We start from the raw sequence: 23,780 nt of genomic DNA, 5'->3' as shown, positions 1-23,780 counted from the left end.
CTAAAAAAAAAAATAAACGATTACAGAATATATTACTTGTAAATTTTTCATGTTAATTATAGAATAATGTTAATAAAATCAAGCAGCTCTAAAATTTCATCCAAATAAATTAAGCCATGGATTTATGGTAGATCCCACACCCTTTTGTTCTCAACAATATACAAATAAAAAATAAATAAATAAATTCTTATGAATTTTGAGGCAGATAAGTATAAATGATGAAAAGATTAATAATAATAATAATAATAATAATAATAATAATAATAATAATAATAATAATAATAATTAAAAAGGTATTATAAGTCCCAATCCATTGTCCTCTATAGTATAATATATCATTCAAACTTTTGCAATATAGTAACTTATCTCTTTGATACTTAAGAACCACTTGATATATTATTATTGTTATTACACTAAAGTTTGCCTAAAATATTTTACGTAGTATGATTTTTAAACTCTAGCAGTCATTTCTTTTAAACAAGATATTCAACTTACCTCATCCACTTCTATTGCCATCGGTGGGATATCATTTACATCGGCCAGTCGTTCCCCAACATCTATGTAGACACCGCCCACATAACTATCAAGGAGCGAATGACAACAAGGTTGTCATGACGATTTTAATGAAAGCCATTTGTCAATATAGCAAAAATGGAACCCATGGTTACAAGTCGGCAGTAGCCGAAACTTCTCTCCTTGGATAAACTCAACAAGGCAAATTGGGCATTCAATCGTCGATATGTTTGTGCTAGAATCGTAGATTGCTATCAGGATCTGCCTCATGCCGCTCTTTTTCAATCCTATTGTTGCCAATTGTGCCACCATTGCCTTCGTAGTCTCAAACAGGAGCCACTGAACCCAAGGTTGAGTGAAACAAATAAGTGAGCATAACTCTATCACGCATATTAGTGTGTAAAGGAGAAATCACATAGGACATCTCATATTATTCTAGGGAGGGCAATAGAGTGGCAGATGTTTGTTCTAGTTATGCCCTCTTGGGAGATTTTTATTGGATACTTTTATTTATGCAGAGCTTCCTTCAAGCATTGTTGATTTGTTTAGGAAAGAATGTGATAGATTTTCTATCACGTAGGTTGGTTTGTACCTTTCTTTTCTCTTGTTCAAATGCTATTGCATATCTTCAAAATTAAATCTCTTGATAATTTCTGGTTAATATAAATAATTTATTTGGAGATTGATTGGCTGATACATTTTTAATTTTAATTTAAAATTTTAATAATTAATAATATGATTTTCAAGAACATCTTATAGAAGTTGAAATAAAAATAATTGGTATTATCTTACTGAAAAAAGAATCTCTTGGATTTTTTTTTTTTGAGAAATTTAATGGCCAGGACCAAATATTTCATTTAGAACTATCTCCAAACATGAACAAGCTAATGTTAAACAAACACAAACATGAACACTCACATACTCGGCTCGGCTCGGTTCGTTTGCAGCCCTAACAGCTAATGATAAGAAGTTATAGATTTTTCATGCCCGATTGACTGTAGCTTTTCTCGCTGACGTTCTTGAAAATCTGTAACAAAGTAGGTCTAATAAAAATTCCTCAGCAAATAAGAAGAGGTGATTTGGGGTTTCATTGTTCGAATTACAGAAAATACATTGAGCGTACACAACAATATTCCTTGTAATACCATGAGCCATGAATAAGAGTAACGCAGGGCAAATTTTTTGTGCGAAATAAAATTATTCCATAGAAACCTTACTATTGTTTTTGTAAAAAATGATAATATCAAAGTATACTTTTTTGTAAGGTTTCTAGAAAGAGATTTACTTGTTAATGAACCAAGAAGCCAGCATGCCTTCCCTTGTTAAGTTCTCCAAAGTATACCAACACAGCAAGCATCACGAAGGGCTTGTAGAGATAGCTTCATCTTTTTCTTTTCAACATGCCCATCATCAATCCTATAATAGAGAATTGACACCTTTTACTATTTTTACTATTTCTACATCATGTATAGGCTAAAATTAGAAAAACTTGATCATCTCATAATTGACATTCCCAGTGATATAGCAAGATTAAACTCAATTCGGCTCTTACAACTGATTATTGATAGAAAGCAAGAAATAGGATTGAGTGCTTCAACTCTCTTCCAGCTTGTGGAACTTTTAAGGACAAGAAAAAAGAGCCAGCCAATCATATCTGTACGATCTTGGCCTGATATGTTAATCCTTTATGGTTTACCGTACAAAAGATAAACTAGAGCTTAGCTTTATAAATGCAAAACGTGAATAAATAAAACAAGAATAAACCCTTAGGATCCGTTTGGGATGATTTTTTTATTGTTTCTTAAAACGGGATTTTAGTACAAAAATTTTTAAGAAGCAATAAAAAAACCGTTCCAAAAGAAACCTTAATGTAAAAATTCTGCAAGAAAATGTAAACTTTGGAAAGAGAAAAACAGTAATCCCACGCAATACACATACAAGAATCATGCTCCCAGTAAATGAATTCATACAAGATAAAGGAATATGAAAAAAAATTCTCTCTTTGCATAAGGCAAACACTTGAAATCCAAAACAGGAGAAACAAATGTAAATTATACTTTAAAGGAATCAAAGAATTCATGGAAGAGGAACGAGAAATGAAAAAAAAAAAAAAAAAAAAAAAAAAAAAAAAAAAAAAAGATCAAAGCTCATCTTCCCTGAACAAGGCCACTGAAAACTTGGCTATTTCCGGCCAAGGTGGCCTCCCATTCCACAGATGACAATAAAATATGAGAGAGAGAAATCACAACTTGCTTCATGTCTGGACGCAGAATAGGGTCTTCATCCACACATTCCTTCGCCAACACAGCCATCTGATTATAATGCAAAGTATCCGGTGGTTAGGAGAGAGAATATATTTTGTTTTGTGGGTAAATCAATTTTGCAGAATGAAGCAATAAATAAAAGGAAAAATTTGATATACTAGTATATATAACTCAATATAAACAATGGATACTACATTCATAGTTGGGTTTTTAAACTAATAATCAAGAGTGTAAGATCATTAGAAACATGAATTATTGGTATTGAAAAACATGCCCTATTTTACATAAACTCAACTAATGTTAAAAAGGAGGAAAGGCTATAGCCATAACTGCAGAAGTTTTAGGCAACGTGATGTTATAGTTTTAACATGTGTACATTATATATATATATATCAAAGGGACACTTCAAAGGTGCCATAATAGACCTCCTTAATGAATATTCTTCAATTGAAAAATGATTGAAATGCATTTAAGCAAAAATATGGCTGTTCCGGCTATGTAGTAATCAAATAGAATTTAGTACAGGATGTCAACAATTTTTTTTGTTTAAACACTCTGACCAGTCCTACCTTCAAATCTGTCATAAAAAAAATACTAATACAATTTTCTTAGGGGTTACCATGACAAAAAATCATCATTATCATCAGCCTTATCTCAATTACTTAAGGAAGGTTTATGATTTTTCATTTAGTTTTGTTTCTTATATTCTCCTATCGTTACATTCTCTTTTTCTTCTTAATGAGAAGGGACAAGTCTCTAACTTCTTAGTTAAAAAAGAGAAAATATCACATAATCTTATGTGAAATTAGATATAACATCAATGATAATAATAGAACAAAAACCTTTGACAGTATTAAACAAAAATGCATTTGCAATAATGTGGCTTAATGACTTTATAAAACACAAACTTTATATACAGCAAAGGTGAAGTGAAAAGAACTCAATATTTTGAAACAAGAGCATCTTCTGAAAATTGTAACCAAATTTTCTTCTAGGCAATTACATCTTCTCGGAATCGTTTATTCTTACAAATCTGAAAGCTGGACTCTCAAAAGAAAACAAATAAATGCTACGAGAAACCAATATATTTCATAATACCATCTCCATTTAACATTATGACTAATTACCACAAACTTAGCCAACTTTTACCTTATAAACACAATCGTGCGGATATAAATCCTTCAAACTAGGATCAATGTATGCTTTCAAGCTTGCCATGCTAGTTGAACTTGGAGCTTTCTTCAGAGCTGCAAGCATCTAAAAAATTAAAATATTAAATGCTTCCAATCAGTCGTACCAGAGATAAAGTGTCTTTTACTCTAAAAATGCAAACCAAACAGGCAATAGATTACAAAAGTATTTTGCATGTTTTAAAGTTTAGCCTAGCATACAGAAGCATGCAAAATTGTTTATATTGACTATAATCATAGAAATTAATGAACATCGAATGATCATTTTGCTGCAAATCAGTTTTTTTAACTACAGGGCTTTTAGCTTATGAAATGTTCTTGGCAAAGCTCACTTTAATCCGATTCCAATATTTTTTTATGGCTTAAGATGAAGTCATATCCATTCAGCGAAAAGGGTTCTGAAGCCATATCAATTAAGGTAAATTTGAAGACCAAAAGTCAAAATACATTGCATACTAGATATTCACTCATACCATATTCATATCCATTTCAGGAAAAAAATAAATTCTTGTTCAATTCCACTATTTTCCTATGAATCACGATACTCTCTCTTCTATCATCAACAATCATTAATATAGTCGTTTATCATCACGCTGAATTAGCTGATTGATATGCCCGGCATTATGAACAAAATAAAACTATTAAAAATGACCTTCCAAGATGAGTTTGCAACATGCTTAGGGTGCAAAAAGTGCATAAGGACTATATTTCAAATAAAATGAGTAACAACTATACAAGATGAGGTTTGTATTTAGATAATTAATGCATTGTATCTGTAAAAGAGATGGCCGTGACTAGTGGTCACCTCAACGGTGGGGACAAAGATGGAGTATGAGGGTCGTTACGAGCAAGTGAAGGCGACCAAGGAAGGTTCATGTATTTTGTGTTTCAGTTTAGTGTAGTCAGAGACCGAGTGTTAGTGAGCAGTGGAGGGGTTTTGTTTTGGTGCAAAAAAGGGAAAGAGAGCTATGTTGCTGCGATCAATGAAAGAGATAGCATTAAAACTGATCGTTAACAATTTAACATTATGTAATGTAGAGTGAGAAAGTCTGAAATTACTAAAAAAGTTTGAAGCAGTTAAAAATAAATTGGGTAAGTAAAATTTCTTTTGATGAAAAGAGAGGCTTATAATTTCAATATGAGTTAATTAAATTGTTCGATGAAGTCTGACAACAAAGAAGATGAGAATGCGTTGGATAGTATGATCACGTGCAACGAAGAAGATGAATAATTGGAGGTAAAATTTGGAACTTATTTATATATTATTTTGATTAATATTTCATATAATATAATAAGCAATACAAACATAAAATAATAATTTGGTTTGTTTGATATTGCCTTTAGTGACGTTTGATATGTTTGACATTATCTTTGATGATGTTCGATGCGTCAACATTACTTTGACAATGTTCGATGCGTCAACATTACTTTGACGATGTTCGACATCTCCAATGTTGTTTTGATATAATTTAATATCTTAATATAATTTAAACAAAGAATTGGAGACAAGAATTTCTTTTGAAAATCTAAGGGTTAAGTGCGCTATTCAAAATTTAATTAAAAATTATATCATAAATATAATTCTAAACTGCCAACATAGATTGATATAATTATATCTTTGATGATTAAGTTGCACCCTAAAGAATGCAAACTAATAGTTTATAGAACTTACAAGTGATCAAATTGAGAAGAAGCAAAGTGAAATCACCGTTGTGCTCTCCCTTGCGATTTTTGGGCGATCTAGGGCTTCCATTCGGAAGTTGGCGTTCGGTCGGTGGATCTTGGCCTTCTGGCTCCCTGGTTTGGTTTCTCGCTTACTGTTTGTATTATCTGGCTTTTTTCTGAGCTTTTCGCAATCTAGTTTGGTGTTCTCCTCAGTTTTCTCTTCGGGAGATGACGACCCCATCGTCATCAACCCCTCCGATAACTTCCATCCCTGAGGGTCGTTCTCGGTCCTTCAAGGATGTTGTTTCTGGTTCCTCATCTACTCCTAAACTCCACTTTGTGCATTCCTCTTTTAAGGGGTGCCCAACACTTTTGTTCGATGATGTGGTTGTTTCACAGTTAGCCGCTCCTTTTGTTCTTACTCTTGTTGGTAAATTTCTCTTACGTTGCCCTAATCTGGATGTGATTCGAAAATTTTTTGGTAGTTTGAAATTATATGGTGCTTTTCACGTTGGCTTGCTGGACCCTCATCATGTGGCTATCCAGTTAACGAACGACATGGATTATAGTCGTATCTTTGCGCGAAGGTCCTACTATATTCAAGCTTGTCAAATGCAAATCCTCAAGTGGACGCCTAACTTTGATGTGAGGGAAGAATCGCCTATTGCGCCTGTGTGAATTTCTTTTTCCAACTTAAGATTGCACTTTTTTAATTCCCAAATTTTGTTTGGCCTTGCTTCGATTTTTGGGAGACCTTTACAAACTGATCAGGCCACTGCTTCTATATCCCGACCCTCTGTGGCTCGGGTTCTTGTGGGACTGGTTGTTTCTAAAAAGCATCCGATTGAAGTGTGGATAGGTTCAGAGCTTAATGGTTAATTCCAAAAAGTGGATTTTAGAAACTTGCCTATTTTTTGCACTCATTGTAAAATGCATGGGCATGATTTTAGTGAATGTTTTAGGTTGCATCCCCACCTCCGCAAAGATAAAGCTGTCACTAAACAATATCAACGAAAATAGTGTACTCTTGTTCAAGAAGTTAATTTGCTTGTTGTTGAAACGGAAGGGAATGTTTCTAGGTTGGATGATGCTCCTATACCTCTGGATGTTGGTTCATTACCTTTAGTGATTGAACATTCGGACCCTATTAATGCGGACTATTTATGATAACATGTTGGGTTTTAATGAGGACTTGATTGAAAAGGAAAATGTTGATCTTGGTCTTAATAACAATGTAAATGAGGATGATGAATTGTTGGAGGAAGGTGAGCTTTCTCAAAAGGGTAAGGAAAAACATGGTATTGCTGACTGTAAGTCCCCCTCTTCCTCCCAGCATACTCTTGATGATCTTACTAATAATAAGGAATTAGAATTTTCTGCAAAATGTTATGCTAAATATGACAATGATATTTGCTTTATTAAAGTTCAAAGTAAATGTGGTAGGAAAAGTAAGAACCTTGTTTTACAATTGGGTAGAAATACTTGATCACATACTAGTCGGTAATTTTTGTTATTTATGTTTAAATCGATTATTTGGAACATTTGAAGTATTGGATGTTCTTCATCTCGATTGCAGGTTAATAACCTTTGTTGTATACATAATATTTCTATTTTAGTATTACTTGAGCCTCTAGTCAATATATCTAATTTGATTAGTACTACTAGATTTCTTGGTTTTAAACATGCTTTTGCTAATTGTGCGAATAAGATTTGGGTGTTTTGGAAAGATCCTATTCGTATTGACATTCTTGGTAACTTTACTCAAGTGTTGCATTGTAATATTGAAGTTTTAAATCTCAATTGTTGTGCTTCTTTCATTTATGCTGCTTTTTCTCGTGGTATTTGTAAAGTTCTTTGGGAGCAATTGCTTGATTTTCATAGCATTTGTACGTTTTCTTGGTTGGTGGGTGGTGATTTTAATACCATCTCTAACCCTTCGGAACGTATTGGGGGAGTTTCTCCTAATTCTCATTATATGGAAGATTTTAATAATATGATTCTGGATTGTAATCTTATTGACATTGGCTTCTCGGGTAACCAGTTTACTTGGAACAGAGGGCATTTATGACAAAGGTTGGATCGCATTTTATTTAATGACAATTGGATTAATTCTTTTAGTTCCATTTCTATTGAGCATCTTAGTCGTACTCTTTCTGATCATTCTCCTTTACTTCTTGCGCTTAATACGAGACAAGTGAATTCTTTTTCTCAATTTCATTTCAAAAATATGTGGCTTCAACATGATTCTTTTCTGAATATTGTTCAGGATAATTGGAATGCGCAGCTGCACCCTGATAATTCCATTTTTGGTATGAATAGGCTCTAGTTTAAGTTGAAAAGACTTAAACTGGTGGAACCATAATGTTTTTAAAAATATCTTTACTAATATTTTAAATGCTAAAGAGAATGTCAATAATGTTAATTTTAACTGTCAAAGTTTTCCTTATGATGCTAATTTTACCTTACTTAAAGAGGTTAAGGCTAATCTCTTTAAAATTTATGCTCAAGAGAAAACCTTTTGGAAACAAAAGGCTGCTGCTAAGCACATGTTGGAAGGTGATAATAATACGAAGTATTTTCATGCTCTGGTCAAAAGGAAACGTATTTCGAATTATATTAATAAAATTTCTCGTGAGGATGGTTCTATTATTGAGGATATTGAGGAGATTGCCATGTTGGCTGTTCAACACTTTTAGGTTAGGCTCAATAAGGTTTTTATCCCTAGTAATATTTCTAACCCTGCTATTATCTCTAATATCATCTCGGTGGAGGAGAATTCTTCTCTTTCTAGAATTCCTTCTTTAGATGAATTAAAAGATATTGTTTTTGGTATGAATGAAAAATCTATGGTTGGTCCTGATGGATTTACTAAATTTTTTCAAAAAACTTGGGATATCATTAAAGAGGATCTTTATGCTGCGGTTCTAGATTTTTTTGCTGGTCATACTATGCCTAAATTTTTCTCCTATACTTTTATTGTTCTTATCCATAAGAATAATAATGCTAATAATGGGAATGATTTCAGACCTATTAGTCTTTGCACTTTTTTCAATAAACTTCTTTCCAAAATTTTTATGTCCCGACTTAGTTCTGTTCTTCCTAAACTTATTTCTCCTTTCCAAATGGGATTTGTTAAAGGATGCAATATTTCTGACAATATCTTGCTTGCCCAGGAATTCTGCCATGATTTGGAGGTCAAGGTGAGGGGTGGCAATTCTATCCTCAAGCTTGATATCTCCAAAGCCTATGATAATATTAGTTGACAATTCATCTATAATATCATGCGACTGTTTGGTTTTAATTTAACTTTTATTAACCTTATTAGAAACTGCATTGAAGGTTCTTGTTTTTCTTTCATTATCAACTGTAAGAGCTCTGATTTTTTTAAATCATCTCATGGTTTAAGATAGGGGGACCCTATATCTCCTGCTCTTTTTATTATTATTGTGGATTATCTGTCTAGAAGCATTGCTCACTTGTTTGATAATCACCCCAACTTTTATTTCAGAACTAGAGTGAGTTTTCCCTTATCCCAACTTTGTTTTGCCGATGATTTCATCATTTTTATGAATGCTTCCCGTAATAAGATTAATAAACTTATGGATTTCTTTTATTATTTTTACACTGTTAGTGGCCTGTCTTTGAACAATAAGAAATGCTATTTTATTATTTCTAAGGATATGCATCTTGATCGTATCTCAGCTATTAAAGATCTGACTGGGTTTGTGCATGGTCAATTACCTATAAAGTATCTTGGTATTCCGCTCTTTAGAAGCAGAAAAAAAATCATGTTCGTTTGATGATTTGATTACCTCTGTTCAGAATAAACTGCACTCTTGGGAGTCTAATTTGCTGAGTTTTGGGGGCAGGCTTATTCTTATTAGAAGTGTTCAATGCTCTCTCCCTGTCTATTCTTTTCAAACTCTTCTTCCTACTAAGTTAGTTTGTAATAGAATTGATAAAATCATTGACAAGTTTTTTTGGAAAGGTACTAGTAGTAACTCTAAAATTGCTTGGGCTACCTGGGATAAGTGTTGTGGGGTCCTTAAAGAGGGTGGCCTTGGTTGTAAAAGCATGGCTGACCTGGCTCATGCTTTCTCCTACAAGTTATGATTTAATTTTCGTGCTAAGTCTTCCTTGTGGGCTAATATTATGTTTTCTAAGTATTGTGTTGGGAAGCATCCTTCTACTTGTGCTTTTAATATTGGTGACTCTAAAGTTTAGCAGATAATGTGTAAGCTCAGGTGGGAGATGGAGACTCATATCTCTTAGGGCCTTGGGGGTGGTAATATTTTTTTTAGCAGGATCAATGGTTAAGTTCATGCTGTATTGATTCTCTCATTAATTCCACGTCTACTGCTGTTGTTAAGGTGAATTATTTCATTACTGATAATTGTTGGGATTATGAGAAGCTTGCTAATGTTCTTCCTGATTGTATCATTCAAAACATCCTCACTCTTCCTTTAAACTTGGATTCTAATGATGTGATTTTATGTAATTTGGCTAGTGATGGCATTTTAGATTAAAAGATGCTTTGGAATGATTTTAGAACTAAGAATGTGGTTACTTCTATTTTTTCAAGGATTTGGCATAAAAGTATTCCTTCTATTATTGCTACTTTCATTTGGAGAATTTTACATAAATTTATTCCTACGGATGACAATTTGATCAAAAGAGGTTTTGTTCTTCCTTCTAAGTGTCAATGTTATTTTCACTATGAGAGTATGCATCACGTTTTTATTTCTGGACTTCTTGCCCTTAAAACTTGGTGTTATTTTGATGATATCTTCAAATTAAATGCTTTGAATGCGAATATGTCTATTCTTACACTCCTCAATGCTTGGTTTGTCAATTCTAAAGGTCATATTAGAAATGTTACTTCTTCCCTGATTTTATGGTTTCTTTGGTTGGAAAGAAACAATTCTCCTTTTAATGGTATTAAAATGGATTTTCAACGGGTTATTAAGAATGTGAAGGATAAACTGCTTAATTTGGTTTATGTTAATTTGCTTTCTTTTAAAGATTTCAAGGATTATCATGAGGCTGCTTCTAAATTAGGGATCAAGATGTAGGTTTTGTTGCCCCCTCCTTTTCCTCGCTCTGTCTCTTGGGTTAAATCTGATGTGGGTTGCTTCAAGCTGAATGTTGGTATTGATGATGTTAGTCCTAATATGGTGTGTGGTGGTCTTATTAGAGATTGCCTTGGTAACGTTGTTATTAGCTTTGCGGGGCCTCTTCATAATGGTAAACCTCTTATTGCTATTCTTACTTCCATTCTTTATGGCTTAAGATGTTGTATGTCCCTTGACATTGCTAGCCTTACTATTGAGACTGAGCCCTCTTTTAATATTCAATGTCTTTTTAATGAGGTGGATTTGGTTTGTGAAGCTGACGCTTTTTATATTGTTAGGGATATTAAACATTTGTTGGTTTTCATCTCTGTTGATACTTCTAATGTGGCTAAGGAAGGTAATGCTTGTGCGATTTGATTGGCTCGGTTTGGGGCTGGGATTAAATGTTTTATGGACATTGTCGAAGCCAATGCTCCTACTCCTTTGAAAGGACTCTTTAGATTAGACAAAATCTCGTTTCCTTATGTTAGAAGTTAATTTTTCCCCTTTGTTTTGTTGTTTCTTTCGGTTGGCCCAGCCTTGCTGTTTGGTTTGGTTTTGAGGTTTCTTGTCTAGGTTTTTATCTAGCTGGGCTCCTAGGCTTTGCTTTCTCTGTGTTGGTGGATTTCTGCTGGTTTTGCAATAGTTTTTTCGGGTTGAGCGATGATTGCAACCTCCATTTGATGGGTGACCTGTTTGTTGCTCTCCTCCTTTGGGTTCTTAGAGGGCTGGAATTTTTTCTTGGCTTCTTGGGGCTGGCTCTTTCAGGATCTGGTGGTTGGTTTGATTTTGCTGAAGCATTACGGGGCTTTTGGCTGGATCATTGACGGGCGCATACTAGTTGTCCTTTTCTTCTCTATTAAGCATTTTAGGAGTTTTCGGATTTATGTGTTGAATTCCTGGAACTCTAGAAAGGTAGGGAAGTGCTGTCTAATCAGGGCTTGCTATGGTGTTATCTGGTTCATTTTGGTTGGGTGACTCTTTGGGTGATCCCTTATGCTTATTTCTGGTATGTTGGGGGAAGGCCTTTGGGTTGGATTGAGTGGCATCAGGTCCTACCTTATGATGTTCGCGGTTTTCATTCCATCCTGAGCTCTTCATGCTCGAGTAGCTCTTGTATTTACTGGTTGTGTCTTTATTTGGAGAATGGTTTTTGGGTGTGCCTTTGGTATGTGCTGGGTACGGTGTTTAGTGGTTGTTTTTTTGTGCTAGATTAACTGGTCTGGTTTGTGCTTTCAGCTTTGGTTTTGTTGGAGCATTAGTGGGCTTTTGCTGGTTGGTTTATTATTCTCTATTTTGGTTTCTGGGTGCTCGGTTTTCAGTTCTTTGTTGTGCTGTTTGGGGCATTTCTGTTTGGCCTTACATTGCCTTGCTTCTTGGGGCATTATTGCTATGAGAAAAGTGTTTGGTGGGTATCTGCTCAGTCTTTACCTGGATGTCATTTGGGGGTAGACCATTGGGTTGATTTCTCCTGGTACTGATAGCTGTGTTGAGGGGTACTTTCTCTGGTTGGCGTGTCTTCAGATCTCTTCATGTTGTGTTATTTTTCCTATAGTTAATTACCTCTCCTGATCACGAGAGAGAACTTTTGATTAAGGTTAGTTGTAATAAGATACGTAGAGATACATGTTACCTAGCATATAGTAGCAACATGGGCTTGAATTTGGGAATTAGGTTTGAAGTTGGGAATTTGGAAAGTTTGATATTTAAAATAGAAATTTCACCACCTTACACTTAAAACGGATGGTGGGGGAATGGATGATTAACCCGATCAAAATCCCATGGTTCCATTGTCCCGGGCCATCGTGGTCCTTGGTCTACTTAGTCAGAGGAAGTTGACCCAACCTGACAGAAGAATCCTTGTCGGCAGCCATAGGTTGCTTCGTCCAAGGGTACCTTGTAGACATGGGTTGAATGTTTGTCTAATGGAAAAAATTTAAATCCACCTTAGCTAACAGAGGGTTTTGTGCCCTATCGATTATATCCTATTGATTCATATCTCAAGGACTTGATGCCACTGAGGAACATATCGGCTCTGGCCATAACAGGTATTTTTTGGTGCCATTTGGCGGCAAAACTTCTCGGTTCAGAGGGCCCTGGGTCAATAACCGTTTATCCTGCAGTGCCATTTGGCAGCACCGCCGGTTAGAGGACATGTACCACGTCCTTACTAGCAAGAGATTGTTTGAGAATGGATCCTAGTGATATTTTCGACCAGGCATTAGCTCTATGTGAGCTGAAGTAAATTTCAATTTGTCCACCAAGGAAAACTGTTAAGGAGGGTGGATGAATTCTGCTTTAAAGAATGATAATTGGATTTTGAATTTTAAATATTTTCAGGATTTTTTTTTTGAATTTTTGGATTTTGGACTTTGTGAGTATTTGGATGACATTTGAAAATATTCGGTTGAGATCTTCATTCAACACGGCCATCATTAGGATGTAAGGGGTCATTTTCATTTGAAAATAGTTGCAATTTGTAGATGAACCTTGTCGACTCCATCGGGTTATCGACAAAGGATCAGATTTCGGAGGCTTTATACCCTTGTTAGTGAATTCTCATTATTATAAGCCTAGAAGGCTTAATATGAATGTATTAGGACAAATATACCGGTGCCCGTAATAGTATATTTATTTGATGGTTCGAACCCTGTCGACTCCAATTGATCCGCATAGAAGGATCGGATTCGGACTTGAATTCACTTATTGACCCGCGCAGTATCCCTAGACGTCACGTGTGTACTTATAACATGCTCGCCGGGGCCCATGCAGGTCTGGTGATTGCATACCCCCCTTTTTTGTGTACATATGTGTATACAAATTACGGTGTATGTGCGGGGGCATTTTGAAATATTTATAGACGCTTTCTATCCTCTTGCATAGATGTTGCGGACCCGGTGGCAATATTATCTAGATGTCAGGAGGCACCTCATCATCCTGATGTTGACTCCCCCTTTCTCGTTCACCGGGAGGTCCTTCTTGAAATTCGTGATCGCTGCTTTGAAAGAAACTCCATTCTGGATCTTTAGTATAGTAGACCTTTGCATAGTTGGTCTTCAAAATGAATAGATGTATTTAAGTACACTTGTCAATTATAGTGTTCATGGATGTTAGAACTATTTTCTTCTCAAGTATAGAACCAAGAAGAAATTTTGAAACACCAAGAAGTTTAGTTCGAATTTATTCAAACATCCCTTCCATTCTGTCGGGAGGTGTCATTCTCCGCACATCGAGTTGTCTTCATATCTGACGTACTTGCAAATCTCAATAATCGTTGTTGTAGGTGATGTTTATGCTTGTGTCCACTAGGGTTCGTTGTGCTTACGATATACCCACTGATGTTATCCATAAGTGGCTCGTATTTATTTACAGGAACCCATTGTATTCACTATGGCCTCCTAGAAGTGTTCGTAAAAGAGCCAATGTTCCTCAATCTTGTAAGGATTGTCGTAGGAGTCTATTACATCTGCTTTATGTCCACCTTGGTCATTCACAACTTATTTGCGGCGATGGGTCCTCTGCTATTGATCTCAAGTGTCGCCTTCTTCAATCAACAGGCAAATTATTGTTTGTATTGAGGTTTTGAATGATGCATATAAGATACACATGCATTTTGCAACCATCTGTTGTCATTGCAAGCATGGTGCAATTGTCCTCGTAGGGACTCGTATGTGCTTCAAATGTGTTGCATTGTGTATGATGAGTGTTGGATGAATTCCACTCATTGCTAATTTCTTCATACATTTGACCCCCATTGCTTGTAGGACTTGATACACTTAACTGCATTTTGATCTTATGTTTGTAACAGATGGACATGATTGCTTACATGTAGATGAGCCATGTTCAGTGTCACAAGTCTTCTATTTTCTCAGCTTAGAAGAAGAGAAGTGATGTTTGAATAACAGATGATCTTTTATTTTGATTGTTCAAGTCTCTTATATCAAGTTCAAATTCAAATCAATTTCATGTCCTTTGTAGTTTGTTCGAATTCAATATGGTTCTTTGTAATTCATCTAAGTCTTCGCTTGAATTCAATTATTCAAGTCAAGTTTCAATCAAGTTCTTCGTAGTCCAAGCGAATTGAAGCCATGTGTAGCTCAGGTAGTAAGTTCAAGTCCTTTTGGTTGAGTTTGATTCAAGTCCTCATGGGTCAAATTGCAAGTCCTCATTATTGTTCAAGTCATGATCAAATGAGGTTCAAGTTATAGCATATCATTTTGTATTTTTCATTTATGTCCAAATTGAATTAAAGCTCTTTATATCTTTTCCAAGTTCATTTCAATGTCCATTATCACTCAAATTGAAAGCTTGAGTCCCTTAATGTCCTTTATAGTTGAAGTCCTTGTCTTTAAACAAAATTTTGGCAGCCTCCTGACGTCTCCCCCATTTAGGGAAAAAATCAAGAGACAGCTTACTCGACACGTCAAGAAAGACATGCACGGTCGGTATTGTGAGACACCGCGGCCGTAGTCTTTGTCATCCACCACGCCAAGAAAAGCGTGCATGGGTCTTTAAAAGTAGATATTTGAAAAAGGCATTTCATTCCTAGTGTACGGGTACTTATGTTTTTGCCCTGTCGTGCTAAGAAAAGCGCGCACAAGGATCGCCTGTTTCGTTATAAGCACCGCACCAAGTTTCCTCCCACCACGCTAAGAAAAGCATACACGGGTGGTCCCTTGGCGCGCCACAAATACCGAAAAATGACTTTAGGGAGAAAATCATAAGTTATAATTAATTCACAATTAATTATAACTAAATGATATTAATTAATTTTAATAAATTATAATTAATTAATAATAATTAATAAAAATTAAATTATAATTAATTAGATAAAAAAAATTATAATTAATTAGAATTAATTAAAATAATCATAACTATATATATATATATATTGAATCCCTCATCCTGGCGGATTTACGAGATTTGGCCGAATAAGCACTCGAAAGGTAGAAAGTTATCTTCACAGCTGACGAACTCCCCTTGTTTCCGATCAAAATGTTGTAACTTCTGCACTGACAGGAAGGGAAGTCGCCGGGGAGCAAAGTCGAACAGCAAGGAAGGGGCGGAAGACTGCGAGAGAGCTCCGTCGTTGGTTCTGATCAAAAGGGCGTAACTTCCAATCCAACCAGAAGGGAACACCGTCGAAGGTGCAGAGTCGAACAACAACTAAGGAGTCGGAGAAGCAGCGCGGGAGAGGAGAAAGTTTCCTTCATAGTGCCGAGCTCCGATCGTTGATTCCGATCAAACTGTGGTGACTTTCGTTCCAACAGGAAGGAAAGTCATCGAATGAGCTAAGTCGAACAACGACGAAGAAGCACGCTAGAGAGAGAGATCGGAGAATAGAGTGAGCAATGTGGTATTTAACGACGAAGGCCTAGTCTCTTCGGCTATTTAACGACGCAAGCGAGTCGTGCAGGCGACGTGGGGAGAAGCGATGTCGGCGTGCGATGTGCGAGGGATGGCTTCGAGCAGGTATGCACAATATCCCTTTTTCGTTTTATTCGGTAGGTCAACAACCACTAATTGGCATGTTTCATTATTAATGCTATACTATGAAATTGTAATTGACCATTGAGTTTAACATAAAAAACTCAACTCATTAAATTGAACAATTCAAGCAAATCCCTAAGCGAGAAAATGACCGATTGATAATACTTCATGTACAGAAAAAAATTCAACTAAAAATAGGTAAATATTATGTTATATTCATTTAAAACTAAAATTTATAGAAGTGGCTCTATTTAATGTTTGGATGTTATCTATCTGATTATATAATTAGTGCTGAAAGAATTTCATCGTTATCCGATTGCTATTCTAAAATTGGTATTCTAAGTACTCAGGCTGAATTTTGATAAAAGTGGTATCAAAACTACTCTGTTGGATATGAATTATACTGAAAAAGTCATTACGATGATTACAAAATTTTAGGAGTTAAATTGATGCCATTATGGGTCAAATTAGATATTTTTCTTTTAAATTGCTGGACTATAGCTAATTCCAAGAAGAATCTAAAGATAACTATACCGAGTGTTACTGTCAATACTAATGCTTTACCCCAAATGATGATGGCAACTAAATTAATTTAGGACTTGATATCATAACCTTTGGGAGGAAATTACAGTAACAACTTTGCGGTTAAGTATCTGAAATTATTTCAAATATGCGACCACCACTGCTTAAGTAAATTGAATGGCTTATAAAGGTGGAAAATTGGCTATTGTGTATCAATAATATATTGGATATATTTTGCCCAAACGAGAGAAATATTTTATTGATTATAGTTGTAATAGATGGAGAGGTTGAAAGATGATGGAGGGGGGCTATATCAAGATAAGTTCGGAGGAATGTCTAGTATTCAGATTAAATGAGAATCATTTACATAAGTTTTCAGAAACCAATTTGTACCTTTCCTATAAAGAGAAAAATTCAAGTTAAGTTCTTGAGGCTATTTTACGAGAGAGACCAGTAATGCAATATAAAACTGAATTTATTATTTTATAAAGCTATGCACTTTAGTTGGTTCATATTGCAGAGAGAAAATGCCATAGATTTTATCAAGGTTAAAGGATGCAATCAAACAACTCTAGTTCTTTTAGGGATTGATGATGATTCTATTTTGGTGGAAAGCACGTCAAGTTGTGGGCTCCGAAAATTCGGCCCCGGCCTCCCTTCGCTTTTCTTTTTTTTATTCGGCGAGGGGAGTTTTAACGGATAAGTTCCGGGGTAAATTTTGGAAGGCAGATGGATTTGTAGATAAGACACTACCCAGAGATTTCGCCCTCATTTTGCGAGGACTTTATGATCTGAGTTCTGGTTTCCTATAGGCGCAAGCCCCTATAGTTAATTACCCCTCCCAATCATGAGAGAGAACTTTCGATTAAGGCTAGTCGTCAATCAGATATGTATAGATACGAGTTATCTGGCATATAGTAGCAGCATAGGGTTTAGAAATTGGAAATTGGATTTGGATTTGGGTTAAAAGATTTGAGAAATTTGATATTTAAAACTGGAATTTTCACCATCTGGAACTTAAAGTGTATGGTGGGGGAATAGATGATAGACCTGATCAAGATCCCATGGTTCCGTCGTCCCGAGCCATCATGGTCCCTGGTCTACTTCGTTAGAGGAGGTAGTCGACCCAACCTGACAGAAGGATCCTTGTCGGCAGCCATGGGTTGCTTCGTGCAAGGGGACCTTGTGGGGTGAATGTCTGTCTAAGGGGACAAATTTGAATCCACCTTAGCTAACAGAGGGCTTTGTGCCCTATCGATCATATCCTATTGATTCATATCTCAAGGATTTAACGCCCGAGCTATTGACTGAGGATCGGGTTTCGTAGGCTTTATGCCCTTGATAGTGAATTCGTATTGTTATAGGCCTTGAAGGCCTAATATGAATGTTTTAAAGCAAATATACCGGTCGCCACAACTTTATATTTGCTTAATGGTTCGAACCTTGTCAACTTCTATTGACCCGTATAGAAGGATCGGTTTCGAACCTGAATTCACTTGTTAACTCGCGCAGCATCCCTAGATGTCACGTGTGTACCAATAACACGCTCGCCGGGGCCCTTGCGGGTTAAGATTGTATTTACCCCGTTTAGTGTACCTATGTGTATACAAATTACAGTGCACGTGCAAGGGTATTTTGAAAGTACTTGTAGACGCCTTCTGTCCGCTTGCATAGAAGTTGCGGATCTGGTGGCGTATCGTAGAAGCTTCTGAATTGAGTTGTTCGCTGCTTTGTACAGGTAGACTGTCGTGCACTATTTGTTGATTTCTAGAGGTGGATCATAGTACACTAACTAATCTCCTTCTTTGGCCGTAAGGCTTGCACTTGTTGAAGTCTTTTGGCATTCTGCTCGTATACGACATTTAGTGCATATGATGAATCCTCCACGACGGTCTGTAGGTTGCACTCGCAATAATTTGACCATCTTTGCTTGTGGGAAATCACTGCATTTGATCAGAACTGGATTGTTATTGATTGTAGGAGTATCATAGCACTCATTAATTATCACTTGTCAACACTCATAGGCTTGTTGTGTCTATATATAAGTTAGCACTGATCATCGGGTGAATTGCATTCATCACCAACTCTTCCCTGTCTAATGACTGACAAATTGTTGCATCGCTCACATGCATTTTAATATCTATTTGTACCTTGATGTTAACTACGGGAATGTTATAATGTTCTTGCTATAATGATCTTGCAAATGTCTATCATAAATCTTCTAGCATTGCAAGTCATTACTAATCAACATTGAAAATTTTATTCAACATAAGCCTCCATTGCTTATATGATTCAATTCATTTGATTAGATTGAATCTTGCATGATGAATTGGCTTCTCCATTGGAATGATGAATACTCATTGAAGACTTTGTGTTGTAAGCATGAGGATATTATTGTATCTCTCCATTTGATCCTTGTTGCATGATCAACACTTAAGAATGAGAGCTAGAGAATTTAAATATTCTGTGTCACGAAGAAGCGCGCGAATGGGAGTGAGTTACCTTCACGGCAAGCGAGCTCCCCTTGTGTTGTTTTTTTTTTGTCAAAACAGGGAGGGAACGTCGGAGAGAGGTGTAGAGGGGCTCGGTTTGGACGGGTGGAGTTCGGGTATATGAGTAGGGAGACGGGCTGGCTTTGCGTGAGGAAGGGAGATCGTGAGGGGGGGCGGCTGCTCTGGTAAGGAGAACTCCTCTCCTCTCCTCTCCTCTCTCTCTCTCTCTCTCTCTCTCTCTCTCTCTTTCTCTGGATCGGAAGCAACAAGGGGGCCGGCTTGAGCGACTGAGCTCGGACAGAGCTTTGTTTGGCTCTACAGATTCGGTGGCTTAGGACAAGGAAAGATGAGTCGTGGAGATGAAGGGATTTGGTCGGAGAGGAAGGAGGTCGACGAGAGTGGAGATGCTTCGGGACAGAGCAGCGAATGGAAGTGTCGTGGAAGGAGGGAGAACGGGAAGCAGAGCCAGGAGCAAGGGCTTTGGGTCGGTATTTAACGATGTGCAAGGGCGCTCGATCGAGACGATCGCGGGAAATAAGGGAAGAAGCGACTGTTTCGGCGCCGGATTCAGCAGGATTTCCGCTGATTTCAGGAGAAAAAAAAGGGGATTTCGGGCAGATATCGTGGATCCCATGGATTACAGCCGACATGCATTCGTTTCATTCAATTTTGGATATTATATGGAGGTTAACACAAGTAGAGTTGAAAAGGATATTCAGAATACTCAGAGGAGGCATGAATTTCATAAGAGAACAAATAAAGATGTGAATGGTTATATTCAGTCTAGATCACTCTTAATGAAAAAAACCAAATTGACAGAAAGTAAAACCAAGCAACAATAACAGTCAGTTTAGCATGAATAATTGATATAAATGTGAGAGGCAACACAAGGATGTATGCCTTCTTATAACAAATATCTTCTTTTATGAACCTGGACACAGCTAAAAAACGTCCTATACTTAGACAAAGATCTCAAGAGAAATAAAAGCAAATGTTGAACTGTATCAGTAGCGGACAGCGAGTAGTAGAATCAGTGGCATCAACTCCAATTCAAAATCAAAGCTGACAGAATACTCAACCTAGAGTATTTTGAATTATAAAATTATTATGATTGGATATTTTAAAAATTTGTACAACTTTAGATGTTTTGATGTTATCACTATGAGGAGCTCTAATATTGTTTGTAAGAAAAAGGATGAAGTTTCATTATATGTATTGATTACAGAGATCTGAGTAAGCTCATTAGTAAAAAATAAGTACTCGTTATCAAGAATTGATGATTTGTTTGGTTAGCTTAAGGGAGCTACAATTTTCTCTAAAATTAATATGCATTCTGGATATCATCAATTGTACATAAAAGAGGAATGCATCATCAAGACTGAATTAAAAATAAGATATAGCCAATTTGAATTTGTGGCAATGCCATTTGAAATAACGAATGCTTGGTAGAATTCATAAATTTATAAATAAAACATTCAAATCTGAACATATTTCCAATTGTATTTAGATAACATTTTGACTTATTCGGGAGATGAAGGAAGCCATTCCAACCATTAACTTCGAGTACTTCAAACATTTGGGAAAAATAAGTTATATGCTAAATTCTCAAAATATAAATTATAATTTAAAAGTGTAATATTTTTTGGACATGTAATCAATGGTGAAGATATTTAGTGGATCACAACAAAGTTAAAGCTACTGTAGGATGACGAGGCTAATTATAGTTTTAGAGGTGTGAAGTTTTCTAGGAATTGTAAGATATTACATGAATTTTTTAGAAGGATTTTATCAAATTGTAATGACATTGTCAAGGTCAACATAAAAGACTATGAAATGTGAATGGAACAATTAGTATAAAGAAGCTTTTTAAAAGTTGAAAACATATTTAATGATGGCTGTAATATTGATTATTTCATCAGATACAGAAGGATTCCAAATATTCATAATGCAACATGATAAAATAGTGACTTATGCATCAAAGCAGTTAAATAATTATGAAAAAATTATTCTACCCATGATTTGAAATTGACAATCTTAAATTTATGCAGTTAAGATATGGAGACACTACTTATATAGAGTCAGGTGCGAAAACTTTATAGATCCTAAAAATCTCTCATATATATTTAATCAAAAGAAACTCAACTTAAGATCGAGATGATGGATAGAGTTTATTAAAAATTATGATTTGGGTAGACAATATCACATTGAAAAGGCAAATGTGATTATAGATACATTAAATTGAAAGACTTTCAGCAGTGGGAATTGCATACTCATTCAATAGGAGCGAATGATTAAGTATATAGACAAATTAGTACTTTCAATGGTAAAAACTAAAAATACAAATTTCAAATTATTGAATCAACTAACAGTTCAATAAATATTGAAAGACATAACATATAATTCATTATCACATAATATTGGTTTTCAAAAAATCCTATATATGGTAAAAGCAGGTCAACTAAAAAAAATTTATTTTAAATGAAGATAAATTATTACAGGAAGAATTTGTGGCAAATGTTAACAATTTAAAAGAAATACTATAAGAAGCACATCTCTTTAGTTATATAATTCACCCAAGCAGTAATAAAATATATCAAGAGCTCAAGAAAATATTTGGAGGCCAAGATTAAAAAGAAGTATTGTAGAATTTATGATTAAATATATTATATATGAAACGATAAAATTAGAACATCAAAAGTCAGATGAAATGTTGCAGCCTTTACCAATACAAGGATGGATTTTGTAATTAAATTACCTAAATTGAGAGAGCCGTGGCATTGTATGGGTTATTGTAGATCGATAGACAATGTCTGGTTTTTTCTTGCCAATTAAACAACCTAACTTTATAGAAAATTGATAAAGATATATGTTGATGAAATTATAAGATGAGATGCCAAGATCTATAGTTCCAATAGAGAGGTCAGGTTTTCCTCTAGATTGTGAAAGAAGATTCAAAAAGCTTTGGGTACAAAATTAATATTTAATACTATATTTCATCCTCGAATAGATAGAAAATTAGAAAGAATAATACATACTCTAGAAAACTTACTCTATTTGTGTGTATTGTATTTTGTTGGAAAATGAGAATTACAATTATCATTAATCTTACAAAAATAGTTGAAATGATTCATCAACTGCATAATACTTTTAAACTTTCTCTTTACAGTTAAAGCAATAGTGTCCAATCTAGTATCAGAATGATGCCTTATGAGGCTCTTTAAGGGAGATAATGCAGGACACCTTTATGTTGGGTAGAGATCAAAGAAGAAAAAATGATTGGTACTTAATTAATAGATGATGCTACTAATAAGATTAGATTGATTAGAAATAGATTGAAAGCTACACAGGTTAAATAATATAAATATTATAATGCTAAATATAGGTAAGCTAAACTAAAATAGGTGAATTTGTCTTATCAAAATTAATCCAATAAATGGTGTGCAGTGTTTTAATAAAATAGAAAAACTAAATCTGCGGTATGTTTGACCATTTAAAATATTGGAAAGAGTTGGAAATGTGGCTTACAGATTAGCTCTACCAATACACATACAAGGAATATATAATCTCTTTCATATATCAATACTTAGAAAGCATATATATGATGCATCCAAATGAATTATGTCAAATGTATTTCATATACAATCTAATTTGAGATACATAGAAGAGCTATAGAGAATATTGGAATATAATATTAAATGACTCATAAATCGAGATATACCATTTTTACAAATTCTATGAAAGTTGCGAGCAAGTGAAGGCAACGAAGGAAGGTTCATGCATTTTGTGTTTTTCTTTCAGTGTAGTTGGAAACAGAATGTCAGTGAGTAGTGGAGGTGTTCTATTTTGGCGCAAAAAAAGGAAACAAAACTATGTGGTTACGATAAATGAAAAAGAATCTTTGAGGATTGATCATTAGATTCAAATAAAGATTGAGAAAGTCAAAAATTATTGGGGAAGCCAAAAGTAGTGAAGAGCAATTTGGGTACGTAAGTTTTCTTGTGCAATGATGTACAACAACAAAGAAGATGAATACGGGCCAAATTATGTGATCCCGTGCAACAACAAATAACAATAACAATAATAAAAACAAGCCTTTATCCCATTATATGGGGTCGGCTACATGAATTTTTTCTATTTGTCCTATCAAGAGTTAAATTCTTATTTAAATCTAATAAAAATATCATTTTTAATACTTTCTAACCAAGTTTTTTTTAAGTCTATCTCTAGCTTTCTAAATATATGCTAGATCTAATACATCTACTCTCCTAACAAGGTTATTGGAAGATCAACATTTTATGTGACCAAACCATCAAAGGAGACTCTTTCTAATCTAATCTACCACTGGATCTACTCCAACTTTTTCACGTGTATACTCCTTTCACATTTTATCTCTAAGTGGAAAAGCCACTCATCCACTTGAGCATATTCATTTTTGTAACACTTAACTTAATTTTATTGATGTAAAACATAATTGCATGGATGAATTGCTTTAAGGTATTTGCACACTTAATATTCGTAGAACGAATAATTATA

The 23,780-nt window shown here is 35.1% G+C and overlaps 1 protein-coding gene across 5 annotated transcripts in view; it reads right to left on the bottom strand.

The window, feature by feature from the left end:
* Positions 1–1,413: 1,413 nt before the first annotated feature.
* The window catches only part of LOC110092935 (lysM domain receptor-like kinase 3), a 71,021-nt gene continuing 48,654 nt past the window's right edge, over positions 1,414–23,780 (bottom strand). For 2 of the 5 annotated variants that reach the window (XM_028697088.1, XM_028697089.1), the window contains exons 10-11: positions 3,927–4,034; positions 2,418–2,825 (exon numbers count right to left, since the gene is read on the bottom strand). In XM_028697088.1, the coding sequence (XP_028552921.1) occupies positions 2,661–2,825; positions 3,927–4,034 (273 nt within the window). In that variant the 3' untranslated portion in view covers positions 2,418–2,660. Of the gene's footprint in view, positions 1,541–1,576; positions 1,930–2,417; positions 2,826–3,926; positions 4,035–23,780 lie in introns of those variants that run through there. The other 3 variants (XR_003701567.1, XM_028697090.1, XR_003701568.1) reach the window with 3 other exon arrangements.

Source organism: Dendrobium catenatum, unplaced genomic scaffold, assembly GCF_001605985.2.
Source record: "Dendrobium catenatum unplaced genomic scaffold, ASM160598v2 fragScaff_scaffold_868, whole genome shotgun sequence".
NCBI lineage: Eukaryota > Viridiplantae > Streptophyta > Magnoliopsida > Asparagales > Orchidaceae > Dendrobium > Dendrobium catenatum.
Note: the sequence above shows the minus strand (reverse complement) of the source record. Positions and strands in the feature narration are given on the sequence as shown.